The following is a 13,544-nucleotide window of genomic DNA, read 5'->3' as shown; positions in this document are numbered from 1 at the left end:
TCTGACCTAGTATGACCATTCTTATGTTCTTACCTAAATGAACCCAAAGTTACGGAGACAGATATGAGTCAAGGAAGCCAACAGAGTATCAGAAACCTGGAAAAATCTCTGCCTGGATGGGCTCAGGCGTTTGGTCACAAGCTGAGGTGGTTCAAAAGTTTTGGATTTTTTTTAAGCAGAATTTTTTTATTGTTTCTTTAATCAATCAAACACAGCAAGCAGCAAATATTTGGCCACACACTTCTGAAACCCCAAAACATGTTCAGGTTTTGGCAGACTAATTTCAGCTTTTCAATTTAAAAAAACACAACAAATTTTGAAGGAAAACAGACATTGTCCATGATTTTTTTCTGCTTTTTAAAAACCCCTAGTTTTCGATCCAGAAAAAGTTTTGATGGAAAATACTTGTCCAACCCTTTTAATGAGCTTTAGTGCCTTTTAGCACTAGCTGATGCTGAGATCCAGTGATACCTTGTAAAGAAGTTTTCTCAAAACTGGGTTTGTGCCGAGATGCAGAAGGTTTATTTTTCCTAGGGCCGCCCATGGGGGGGAGCAAGTGGGGCAATTTGTGCCAGGCCTCGCAGGGGCCCCCAGGAGTATATAGTATTGTATAGTATTGCAATTTATTTTATGGAGGGGGCCCCCGAAATTGCTTTCCCCCAGGCCCCTGAATCTTCTGGGCGGCCCTGAGATATTCTGGCAGACCTGCATGAGGAATCTTGCGCAGCACCTACCTGAATTGCCATTGGCTCCAACCAGTGTTCTTAGCCCTTCACCTTCATGAGCACTACATTCACGTATTATTTTTAAGTGTGCTTTAAATTGCAATGAAAACTCACAGCTGGTAGGCACTCAAAAAGAGCAGCGTATATGGCAAGAGGCGTCCCGTACTGGATGCACCCATGGTTTCCAATGATTTGTTGTCTTCCACACACACATCAGAAACCAGCCTTCTGTGAATACTGATATTGTTTCCTCCTAAAAACTTTTGCAGCTAATGTAATCAGAAGAAAATGAATGTTGTTTGTGTGCTTTGTTCTGTTCACACAGAGGAGGATACCACGGAGGCAGTCCATACACACTGGGCTTGACGTGCATTGGATCTTATAAGCATGGTGTCGCCAATGCATTTGGCTGCCAAAGTGTGAGGTTTTTGTTGCTTTTTGTAATACTCGGCCTGTTGGCTGGGAAAGCATTATCTAAAGTTGTATCTATTGAATAACAAGCCTTCTATTTGTCTGACTATTACAGCATTTCTGTAATGCTTTACATCTTAAAGCCTCCCTGTAGCCCTCTGAGGTTGATAAGTATATATATATATATATATATATGTATGTATATATATATATATATATATATATATATATATATATATATGCAGCCTAATTTGCCTTTTCACTGCATCCTGTGTAGTTATTTGTATCCACACAGAGCAAATGAAGAATGCTAGCAATGAGAATGATAGTGTTTTATACCCATTTGGCTCTCACTTTGTCCTGGTATAAATGCTTCCCAAGATGCAGAGCAATGGCATATCGCCCTTCGGGTCCTATTCTTAGGTCTGTTAGGGCAGGGTTGTCCTGATTTGCTCTTGCAAAGCTGCTTAAAGCTGCCCCATAAGGGATTCCCTTTTGGACTGAAAATATTTTGGAAATACATATTGGCTCCTACAACACCCTTTCACAGTCCCCACCATAGGGGTTGTGTCTGGGGAAAGGGGTGTGGATGGTATCTCTACATCTTGGTGACCCATGGCTGCGGGAATGGTTTCTGGAGGCTGTGGCAGCTGGTGTTGGCTACTGTAATCTATGCCAGGAACCAAACCAGCCACAGAACTGGCCCCCAAAGGGCTCCTTTGTGGTGTGCTCCTTCCCGCTGGCTCTTTGATGCACCCAGCCTTCTTTGAGTGCAGCTGAGAATCTGGCCCAAATAATTTATTAAATGACTTGCCCATTGTCACATAGTCATTGGCAGTCAGGATTAGAATGTATAAATTCCTGGCTTCCAGCCCGCTAGACTTTACTGCGTCCCTCTAAGGTGGATAACTGGATGAAAAACAGTACTCAGAGTAGTTATCAGGTTCATTGTCAGATGTCTAGGACACATCAAATGGCTAATGGAGTGAATATGCTTATAAACTTCACAGATGACACTAGGCTGGGAGGGGTTGGCAAGTACTTTGGAGGACAGCATTAGAATTTAAAATGACCTTGATGAATTGGAGAAATCTGAAATCAACAAGATGAAATTCAATAAAAACAAGTGTAAAGTACTACAGTTTGGAAAGGAAAAATCAAATGCACAAATAGGAAAGTGGGGAATATACATGGCTAGGCAGTTCTCTACTGCTGAGAAGGATCCGGAGGTTATAGTGGATCACAAATTGAATATAAGTCAACAAAGTGATGTAGTTGCAAAAAAGGCAAATATCTTTCTGGGGTGTATTAACAGGAGTGTCGTATGTAAGACACTGGAGGTAATTGTCCCACTCTGCTTTGCTCATCCCTGATGAGGCCTCAGCTGGAGTGTTGTGTCCAGTTTTGGGTGCCACACTTTAAGAAAGATGTGGACAAACTGGGGAGAGTCCAGAGGAGAGCAATACAAATGATAAAGGTTTAGAAAACTTGACCTAAGGGAAAGGGTTAAAAAACCTGGTCATGTTTATTCTTAAGCAAAGACGACTGAGGGGGTATTTGATAAGTTTTCAAATATGTTAAGGGCTGTTTATAAAGAGGACTGGGATCAATTGTTCTGCATGTCCCACTGAAGATAGGACAAGAAGTAATCCATTTAATCTGCACCAGGGAAATTCAGGTTAGATATTAGGAAAAGCTTCAGGCCATAAGGATAGTTAAGCTCTGGAATAGGCTTCCAAGCAAGATTGTAGAATCCCCATCCTTGGTGATTTTTAAGAACAGGTTAGACAAAAACCTGTCAGGGATGGTTGCGTTATACTTGGTCCTGCCTCAGCTCATGGCGCTAGACTAGATGACCTCTTAGGGTCCATTCCAGCCCTATAATTCTCTGACTTTACTGCTCTTTTTCTAGGGATTCTTGGAATTAAACTGGCCATTTTGGACAAAGCTGTAGTGAATCCTGGCTAACAATAATTAACTAACACAATTAAACAATAAACAGGTCAGCCATGAGTGAATACCCCCCAAAATAGGCACTTGAGGACAGAATGTTTTTAACTTCAGAAACTTTAATTTCTGGCCTTCTCCCTCACTTTCCGCATGAGGCCTCAAATCTGGGGGCGGGGGGCAAATGGTCCTTATTTATTTTTTCACAAGTTGTTTTCAGATGGCTCAACTGAATCAGGTCTCAGATGCAATCAGATTTTTGAGTTCTCTTCATCACAAGCTCTATTTAAACAAAACAACAATATTGGAATAAGTGTTTAACGACCTTCGAATGATCAGTGTAAATAAAAAAAATTCTGTTGATCCGTACTTACATTCCTCACACTGGCAATATTACAGCTGTTTGTTGTGCTTTGCAGACAATGTTACCAGATGTTTTTCGTGGTCCATGGGGAGGAAGCCATTGCCGAGATTCTCTGGTGCAAACTATTCGGAAATGCAGCTGTTCTCCAGGTTAGATGGTGGCAAAAAAATGTCCATTGGTAGGTGCAAAAGAAAAGGGACTGGAGAAGGCAACTGGATGTTTAACAACATAGACAAATATACACTACTAAAAATGCACACTACTAAGAATATTACCATTTACTGAGAAGCTTGGTGATTGTCATTTTGGCAAGCAAGTCTTCATCAGTAGGGCCTCTCGGCTGTGATTTTTTTTCAAAGGGGCTTAAGGGAATTGGACCCTCAACTCCCTTTCAGAAATATGTGGGAGTTGGGCATCTAACTCCTGTAGAATCCTTTGAAAATCCTGAACTGAGCCACTAATGACTGAGTCAAATTCAATTCTCATAATCAGTAGCCTGCTGCTCTGAAATATTTAGCGTTACCAGGAGATTAGGGATACCAATACTAGTGTGTTTTCTGCTCTCCTGGGTAAAGTTTTGGTAGCTGTCCATCTTTTATCTTGAAGGGAAGTGATCAATGTAAACTATAAATCAAAAACTCTGGAACATTGGGTGGCAAAAGTCTTGCATAGAACAAGGCATTATGGATGTTGCACAGTGTGTCCAGTCCAGTCCATGTGAAAGCTCCACTCTTCTTTTACAAGTGATGATTAGAAAATCAATTGTTTTTCTCCTAGGTGCAATAAATGTTATTTACTCACTTTTCCCCTAAATGCACAATAAAGCAGTCTCTTGCCATCTTTCTTTGTCACTGAGGGTGAATAAAGGCAATAGCTTGCAACTGCTTGAAGACATCTGGTTTGTGTTCTGTTACAGTACAAAGTGATGCCCAGTCACAGTCATATTTTCCATAATATTCCCATCTGCCTTTTCATTAGAAATCATGCTGGACGAAGATGAACTTAGATAAATATAAGACTATCACAGACTTTAAGGCTAGAAGGGGCCATTGTGATTATCTAGTCCAGGGGTCTCAAACTCAGTTTACCTTAGATTCAGTGCCAGTTCTCAAATCCTCCCAGCAGGCCAATGTCACTCATGCTGCCCAGAACCCACCCCCCAACGCCCCCCCCACCTGCCTAAGGCTCTGGGTGCAGGCTCTGGGAGGGAGTTTGGGTGGGGGAGGGGGTCCAGGGTCTGAGAGGGAGTTTGGGGGTGGGAAGGTGTGTGTGGGAAGGGGGTGCAGGCTCTAGGAGGGAGTTTAGGGGTTGAGGGGTGTGTGGGAAGGGGGTGCAGGGTCTGGGAAGGAGTTTGGGGGTGGGAGGGTGTGTGTGGGAAGGGGGTGCAGGCTCTGGGAGGGAGTTTGGGGTGGGAGGGGGTGTGGGTGCAGGCTCTGGGAGGGAGTTTGGGGATGGGAGGGGGTGTGGGTTCAGGCTCCGGGAGGAAGTTTGGGGGCGGGAGGGGGTATGTGGGGAGGGGGTGGGAGGTGCAGCGCTTACCTGGGGCTCCAAGGCAGGGCAGGCCGGGGGGGCCCCGCAGCATCCCATTGGCTGCAGGGGCACTCAGGGCGTGGAGGAACAGCCCCTCCTGCCCCCCAGTGTCTCTGCCAGTCTGACCTGGGGGAAAAATCCTTCCTGACCCCGAATATGGTGATCAGTTAGCCCCTGAGCATGCGGGTGAGACCCACCAACTGGGCAGCTGGGAAGGACTCCTCTGTAGTAACTCAGAGTCCTCCCCATCTAGTGTCCCGTGTCTAGCATTCACAGGTGGGCCATGTGCCATTGTAGACAATCTTATCATACCAGCCCCTCCATAATCTTCTCAAGCTGAGTCTTGAAACCAGTTAGGTTTTCTTAGCCAGGCAAACTGCTCGTTCATTCCTTGGACAGATGTAATAACTGCCCCCTGCCTTGCATCTATAGCAGGGGTCTGAAGGATGGGGCAAACCTCATAGGCTGCAACTTTCTATTGGCACTCTATGATTCTTTGCAACTTTTCAGATACTAAATGGTTTACAAAAGCTCAGTGGCTTGGGAGGTTTTTTGTAGGAGGAGAGAAAGATGCCGTAGAGTCAGACTGAGGCTCTTTTGTAACTTCTGTGAACTAGGAAAACTAAGACTGACTTGCTGCCACAGAACATATGTGGGGAAACAAAATGATTTATTTCCTGTGGTAACTCTAATCAGGGAACATTACAGTTCTTATTACATACGTTAAAACACTAAAGAGCTGTTCTTATTTACATATGTTAAAAACTGCAGTTTCACATTAATCTAATCTAACTTTGTATTATTCTCAGTACATTATTCTTACCAGTATTTCCTCAACACAGGCTGTTGTGAAGCAAACAACCAGTACATTGAACAGTTCAAAGACACTCTGAGTACTTGTGTGCCAAAGGCAATAGCTGGGTTTATCGCTGAGCCAATTCAAGTAGGTGATTTGCCATACCTCGTTCTAATCGTAATAGTACAGTCAACCACAACCTGCTAAAACCTGAGTGAGGCTTTTACAAGATTGACAAGCCCTAAATAACAATAGCAGATTTAATCTTCTCTGAATCACTGTGATCATTCAAAAGGAAGGGCTGCAACATTACTTAAATCTTAACTTTTTTCCAGGAGGGTGACTTGGCAACGAGACATCCTGGAGAAATTCTGGCCCCACTGCAGTAAAATAGGAGTTTTGCCTCTGACTTCAGTGAAGCCAGGATTTCATTCTTTGTGTTGTTTGGGGTTTTGGGTTTTCCCCGCCCCCTGATATCCGAGAACAGGATTCTTATATTTTCCATATCCTGTCTACTCAATAACAAACCGGTGGGCAACGTGTGCTGCACAATATTCCTACAAAACAAATCTGGTAAATCAAATTTTAGTCTTACAAGCCTTAATGTCCCTTTCATAGATTGATTTTTAAATATTTAGCAAATTATTTCTAATGAATATACAAGTATTTAATAAAATATGGCAGACTCAAGCAAAACAGGTAATTTTAACCACTGTTGCCTATCTGGTTTGTGTTTAGCAATAATATATCTGCTATCAGTTGATAGATTAAAAAGTGTTCAGAGCTCTGCTGTAAACTATTATTCTTCAAGGTCTTGTTTGCATTCTCAGGATATTGAAATGCTAATAAATTCTACAAATGTGCATGCTGTAACTTAGTTTATAATACTTCATTCCTAATTACATGTTGTTTTCCCTTCTGCAGTATACTGGTTCTGTAGAAGTTGTCTGTTAAAAGTATTAGTCACCCTGTAATTTACTGATACCCAGTGAGTCTACAGTAAATTATACATAAAGATGCCTAATTGTTCTACCATAGAGACTTAATTTTAAGAATTACTTTTAGCTTCAAATCGCACTATGCTTAGTTTATCTAGAAAATCCACAGAATTCTCTCTCCCGCTCTGCTTTCCTGTGTAGTTTCTGACTGCCTTGCTCTTAACTTCTGACTCGTCTCATCTCTCTCTCTTTTGGCAGTGCAGCTGTAGTTAAATTTCATTTAATTCATACAGGCTCTAGGCATTCCCCTATGACGTGAACCTCATAGGCCACTATTTAAGATGTTAGCCTAAGTTAGGGAAGTGAAAGGTCTGTTAGGCCATCAAGTCCAGCTTGCTCCAAAACCAAGGTTATGCCCTACCTACAGTACGTTTTCTGGTGTTATACCTAGTCTAATTGTAAATTTCCTAGTGCTGATGTTTCAATCTGTTCCACTGGGAATATACTTTAGAGTTTAGTTTCATTGAAGGGAATTTTGTCCTGATATTAGGACTAATTTTTCCCTTGCTTAGTTTCATCCCATTACACCTACGTATTCCCCTAATTTCTCTCCACCCACTGGGGTTTTGCAGCCTTTATATACTCCTGGACTATTATGTTATCCCCACAACTGTGGCAGTTTAGCCTAAGTGTATATATTTCTTTTAGTCTTCTCCTAATCATTTTCTCTAGCTCTCCATTCGTGTTTGCTGTTGGTCTGTGAACTCTCGCCCATTTGGCCTGGTCTGGTAATACCATGCCTACACATGATCATAGAATCATAGAATCTCAGAGTTGGAAGGGACCTCAGGAGGTCATCTAGTCCAACCCCCTGCTCAAAGCAGGATCAAACCCAACTAAATCATCCCAGCCAGGGCTTTGTCAAGCCTGACCTTAAAAACCTCTAAGGAAGGAGATTCCACCACCTCCCTAGGTAACCCATTCCAGTGCTTCACCACCCTACTAGTGAAAAAGTTTTTCCTAATGTCCAACCTAAACCTCCCCCTCTGCAACTTGAGACCATTACTCCTTGTTCTGTCATCTTCTACCACTGAGAACAGTCTAGATCCATCCTCTTTGGAACCCCCTTTCAGGTAGTTGAAAGCAGCTATCAAATCCCCCCTCATTCTTCTCTTCTGCAGGCTAAACAATCTCAGTTCCCTCAGCCTCTCCTCGTAAGTCATGTGCTCCAGCCCCCTAATCATTTTTGTTGCCCTCCGCTGGGCTCTCTCCAATTTATCCACATCCTTCCTGTAGTGTGGGGCCCAAAACTGGACACAGTACTCCAAGTGAGACCTCACCAGTGCTGAATAGAGGGAAATGATCACATCCCTCGATCTGCTGGAAATGCCCCTACTTATACAACCCAAAATGCCATTAGCCTTCTTGGCAACAAGGGCACACTGTTGACTCATATTAAGCTTTTTGTCCACTGTAACCCCTAGGTCCCTTTCTGCAGAACTGCTGCCCAGCCATTCGGTCCCTAGTCTATAGCAGTGCATGGGATTCTTCCGTCCTAAATGCAGAACTGTGCACTTGTCCTTGTTGAACCTCATCATATTTCTTTTGGCCCAATCCTCTAATTTGTCTAGGTCCCTCTGTATCCTATCCCTACCCTCCAGCATATCAACCACTCCTCCTAGTTTAGTGTCATCTGCAAACTTGCTACGGGTGCAGTCCACACCATCCTCCAGATCGTTAATGAAGATATTGAACAAAACCGGCCCCAGCACCGACCTTTGGGGCACTCCACTTGATGCTGGCTGCCAACTAGACATGGAACCATTGATCACTACCCGTTGAGCCCAACCATCTAGCCAGTTTTCTATCCACCTTACCGTGGATACAACTTTCCAGATACTGTCGCCATACAGAGTATAATTCTCTGCAGCATATTTGATGTTGTTCATTAGACAAGTGGTTCTGAAACTTTTTTTTGCCTCTCTTTGTGACCCACTTGGGGTCCAGCTTGGAGGGGTGGGGGGAACGAGACAGGACTGGGCCCAGTTCCCTTCTCTGGGTGTTGCAACCTGAAAGATGGGGGTCACAGCCCCAGTCAGGTTTGGTCCACCTGCTAGGTCGTAACACCCAGAGCGGGGAACCGTGCCCAGCCCCACAGGATAGGAGCTGCTGCTGTGCAATGAATAAGGGGTGGGCTCATCTCCCCTCCTCCCGCCCCCCAACTCCTCTTCACACTGGGCCTGTGACCTACCTAGAACCTTCCTGCAGCCAACAGGTGGGTTGCGACCCACCGTTTGGGAAATGTTGCATTAAAGAGAGAAGGCTGACTTCATGTTTTACCTTTTACTCTTCACTGTCTCCTAAGTCTTCATATTGTTTTATTCGTTTGGCCAAATATTATATTGATACAAAGTGGGAATTCAAGTTCAAAAGAAAGCTACTTTCTGCCCATTTAGCAATTGCAGCTAAACAGATCTAACACAAAAGGGACTTTGGTCATTAAGTCATCTAGTGAATTAAAGTTCTGCCTAGATTTCGCACTGTCTGATCACCCGTCTGAGGATTGCCCGTGTTTGTGTGTAGTGTTTGTGCTGAAGATAATATATTTGTGTATTTCTGATAGGGTGTTAATGGAGCCGTTCAGTATCCTAAAAGATTTCTAAAGGAAGCTTTTCAGTTAGTGCGTGAAAGAGGAGGCGTCTGTATTGCAGATGAAGTGAGTATCCAGAAATACAATTTTTGGGGCTTGAGATATTTCTGCCAGGCCAATACAAAATCCAACACTCGCATGAAGGCAAAATATAGACCTGGAAATAGTTTATATTAAATTCTAAATTTACTTTAATTAATCCTGTCCTGTTTCACAGCCTAAGAGAGGAACAAAGTGCAGCATTCCAGCACAAGAGCCTTTGCTAGACAAAGCTAATAGCAGAAGCTATTAATCCTTCACTTTCATGTGCATTAAATTAACACAAATAGTACTCAGCTGACCGTTTATGTTGCAAACTTTTAGGGTCCCACTCACTGGTTGTGTAAATGGTTAGAGCTCCATTGACCTGTTTACATCAGCAGAAAATTTTTTCTTAAACGCTTACCATTACTCCTTTGAGGCCTGATCCCGAGAGGCTATGTCTGCGTTAGGAAAACAGTTTTTATATTTGTAAAAATGTTATCTTTAATCAACTTGTAAAATTGTATTGTAGACAAGGCAAGTACCTCTGTAACTTTAGAGGGGCGCCTGCTGCGACTCTTCTGCAGCTTACACATTTTAAATCTAATTTGCTTGGTTAAGACAATCTGAATGACTACTAACAAACTAACTCTGTTAGGGAAGCAGCTTAAGTGACTATGATGGATGTTGGGGGTGGTAGAATTATTACAGCTTGGAACTGGGGATTCTAAAAAGTGCTACACAGATGCAATTCCCACTGACTTTAGTGGAACTGACAGCATCCCAGTCTCTCTGGCCATGTTTACTAGGTGAAAAGGTGTTAGCTCGCTCATTATAAAAAACACTTTCTTAGTATTGTAATTTTTATAGCTGGTCAGTGCTGGCGTACACCAAACCCTTAAGGTACCAGCAATGTGCCAGGTGTGCTATGACTCAGACGCAAGCTCTGTTAGGAGCCTCAGCAGCTAGGCCTTGTAAATCCTGGTGTGTCCCAGTAACTACTCAGCCACATGGCTAAGTGAAAGGGTGTTTTATCAGGGCTGCCAGGAATGGGGAAGTTGGTGACTATCCTAGGCACGGAGGCTTAAACAGTTGAGTTCAAAGTGAGCAATAGCAGGTCTTGTTTGGGTGCCTGGGGCAGCCAATTGAGTTAGGGCTTTTCAGGTTGAGTACTTGAGGTGGCCTTTCCAGTCTGGTTTGTATTCAAGCAAAGAGGAATTTGCAGATTTCAAAGACAGGCTCACTTAGTGCTGAGTCTCTCATTAGGGTCACTTTACACTGGCTCCCTGCCCTGTCGCTGTTGCATGTGTGAATAATTAATGAGATGTGCGTGTTTTATTTTTTTGCACAGAAAAAGCTTCTGCCAAAATGTTGCTGCAGTTCTGCCTTTTTCCCACCAGAGGGCAGTGTGGCACAAGACCAGCAGAGCCACAGTGGGAGGGGTGGCTGAGGTGGGACACATGGACCAGGGGTGCAGGGACACATGGGGACAGGGCAGATGTGCCTGACTGAATGGGAGAGGCTAGGGGGTCAGCCAGGGTCTGCATGGGGGAAGCTCCCTAACACTCCATCCCCACCCCCAAAAAAACTTGTTCCATACTTTTCCCACCCATACCCAACAACCCTCTCAAGTTCACACCTAGGCTCCTTCCCGCTCCCTCAGCTCCTCTGTTATCCCTGGCTCCCCTGCAGCCTTTGCACCACTTCTGAGGGTGCGGGAAATACGGTTCATTATGGTAGTTTAAATGACTTGTTACTCAAAGTTCTGTATTAATATGCCTAGTAAGGAATCTATTTGTCAAAAAACATTTCCTGAATCTTTTTTGTTGTCTGTATTGTTACAGATTTACAGGTACTTTGAAATAAATGACGAAAAATAATTGAAACTGGTATGGTTATAATGTGTTATTTTGACAAATAAAATATGCAGAATTTTTTGGGCACAGAATTCCCTCAGGAGTACCAGTTGTAACATGTGGCAGTCCCAGCCTGTTCCACACAGGGCTCTGTATACAGTTCCTGGGGTTTCTTCCCTGGATCTGGTTTACCATAGTAGTTTCTGCTCCCTGAAAATGCTAAGTCACTTCCCGATCAGGGTCCTTTCTCCTGCCATGCCAAGGGAAAAGAAGGTATAATGGGGAATGTAGTCTCCTGCCTGGGCATTTCCTGGATGAGGATACTTTCTCCTATCTGGCCAAGAGGAAGGGGATGTGCAGTGGTGAGGGGCTGATGGGAACTATAGTCTCCTGCTTAGCAGGTCCATCACAGTATAGTTTCTCTAATGGAGTTCATTATATTAACTCAATTATATTTTGAGTAATAATACTAGATTTAAATTGTGTAATAACAGGAGGTAGTCTTAGGATATATACAATACCACTTTTCATTTGTATCAAGTGTACAGTGGCTCTATAAAGATGAGCTGTCAACCAAACCAATAGTAGAACCTGTCTTGTACTACAGTCACTATTTAGCATAGGAAAGAAAATGTGTGAGGCCGAGGTGAGGATCCTGCTAGAATAAAGTTGACATTTAGAGTCTATAGCTATATGTGCAAATTGGCAACAGAAAGGCACAGATAAAATACAAGTTATGAAACCAAGAAACAACTTATACAATTTTGGATTTTCTTTTGAAAGGTCCAGACAGGGTTTGGACGAACTGGCAGCCATTTCTGGGGATTTCAATCACATGGTGTAGTCCCTGACATTGTTACCATGGCAAAAGGAATTGGCAACGGCTTTCCAATGGCAGCTGTCATAACCACCCCAGGTATAAATATTTGTTACTCTAAATGACACCAATGAAGTTGAGGTAAATAATAAATATACTGTAGACTAATTTAGCTTTCATAGAGCCTTTTGTCCAACCAGATTACCTTAGAAATATTAATAGTCTTAGAACATGCTTATGGGGTTGGTAAGTATGGTCCTCATTGCACACGTACAAAATACTGAGGCATTGAGAGATTGTAATTTTTTTTTATCAAACTCAGCTTGTGCTCCCCCTGACACCAGTTCAAATCTAAAGTAAAACCATTAAAATCAATGGAGTTATACTGGGGTAACTGAGATCAGCATCTAGCCCAAATGAGTCGTTGGCAGAACTGACAGAACTCAGAAATCCTGACTGAGTTCACTACCCTACCCCTTAGACATACCTTTAATACTAAGGAAGCATTCTGGACAACTCTAGAATTGTTGACTGGTTAATACTAACGATTCAGTGGATTTAATGTTAAGAGAAATATTCATTGCTGGATAATTCACTAACTCTGTTGCAAACTTAACTGTTCATGTATTAAAATCCAGATCATATATATTTTCTGGAACTTTGCCCTAAATCGGTTACCAAGAATATACCATTTTCTTTTCCTTTTGCCTGCAGTTAAAATGGAGAATGATGCATAGTATTATTAAATGTGAAGCTAAAATTGCTAAGTACTATCACCAGACTTCAGGTAATTGTGAGGAAGGAAATCAATGAGTATTCTTTTTCTTTTAGAGATTGCAAATTCCTTGGCTCAGACCCTTCATTTTAACACATTTGGAGGAAACCCTATGGCCTGTGTAGTTGGATCTGCAGTTCTTGATGTAAGAAGAAAGTGATAATGTTCATAGTGTCTTACACTATTGTTTGCTGTGCGTTATGGCAGAGGCAGCTTCGTGCTACTTCCCTTTCCACTGGTGGAACTTCTAATACATACAGAAAATGAGACAAACATTTATTTTTTTATCAATTCATGGGCAATTGAACTTGTAGAACAAATAAATTGCCCATTTCTATAACTGATTTCAGCTTGTAGCAGGGATAAGATTAAATTATGCTAGGGATAATACTGTGATTAACAGCTTCATCTTTTTCTTTCCTTGCTTATGTTCTTTGCTTCCTGTTTGTCAATAGAAGTATAAATGGAATTTACTGACATAGCTGTCATAATTCTAAGTAGTTCTGCCCCATGGAGTTCTCATCATTTTTCCTTTATAGAAACCCTCTAAACTAGCAAAAGCACTTATTCTGAGGTACATACTCCCTGCTTCCACTTAAAGTAGTCAACTTAAATCCTCATGCAATCCTTGAAAAGCATGAGCTGCACACATGCTCCATTGATGTAAGGTAATTTAGTGTGTAACGGCCAGTCACTTGGTCACATGTAAATATA

The 13,544-nt window shown here is 42.5% G+C and overlaps 1 protein-coding gene across 3 annotated transcripts in view; it reads left to right on the top strand.

Annotated features, from left to right (window-relative positions):
* The window catches only part of AGXT2 (alanine--glyoxylate aminotransferase 2), a 36,465-nt gene that overhangs the window by 17,555 nt on the left and 5,366 nt on the right, over positions 1-13,544 (top strand). For all 3 annotated transcript variants that reach the window (XM_045021486.1, XM_045021485.1, XM_045021484.1), the window contains 6 exons: positions 1,051-1,144; positions 3,503-3,596; positions 5,820-5,920; positions 9,335-9,427; positions 12,022-12,154; positions 12,887-12,975. In XM_045021486.1, coding sequence (XP_044877421.1) covers positions 1,051-1,144; positions 3,503-3,596; positions 5,820-5,920; positions 9,335-9,427; positions 12,022-12,154; positions 12,887-12,975 — 604 coding nt within the window. The remainder of the gene's footprint in view (positions 1-1,050; positions 1,145-3,502; positions 3,597-5,819; positions 5,921-9,334; positions 9,428-12,021; positions 12,155-12,886; positions 12,976-13,544) is intronic.

The sequence above is a fragment of the Mauremys mutica genome, chromosome 6, assembly GCF_020497125.1.
Source record: "Mauremys mutica isolate MM-2020 ecotype Southern chromosome 6, ASM2049712v1, whole genome shotgun sequence".
Classification (NCBI taxonomy): domain Eukaryota; kingdom Metazoa; phylum Chordata; order Testudines; family Geoemydidae; genus Mauremys; species Mauremys mutica.
Note: the sequence above shows the minus strand (reverse complement) of the source record. Positions and strands in the feature narration are given on the sequence as shown.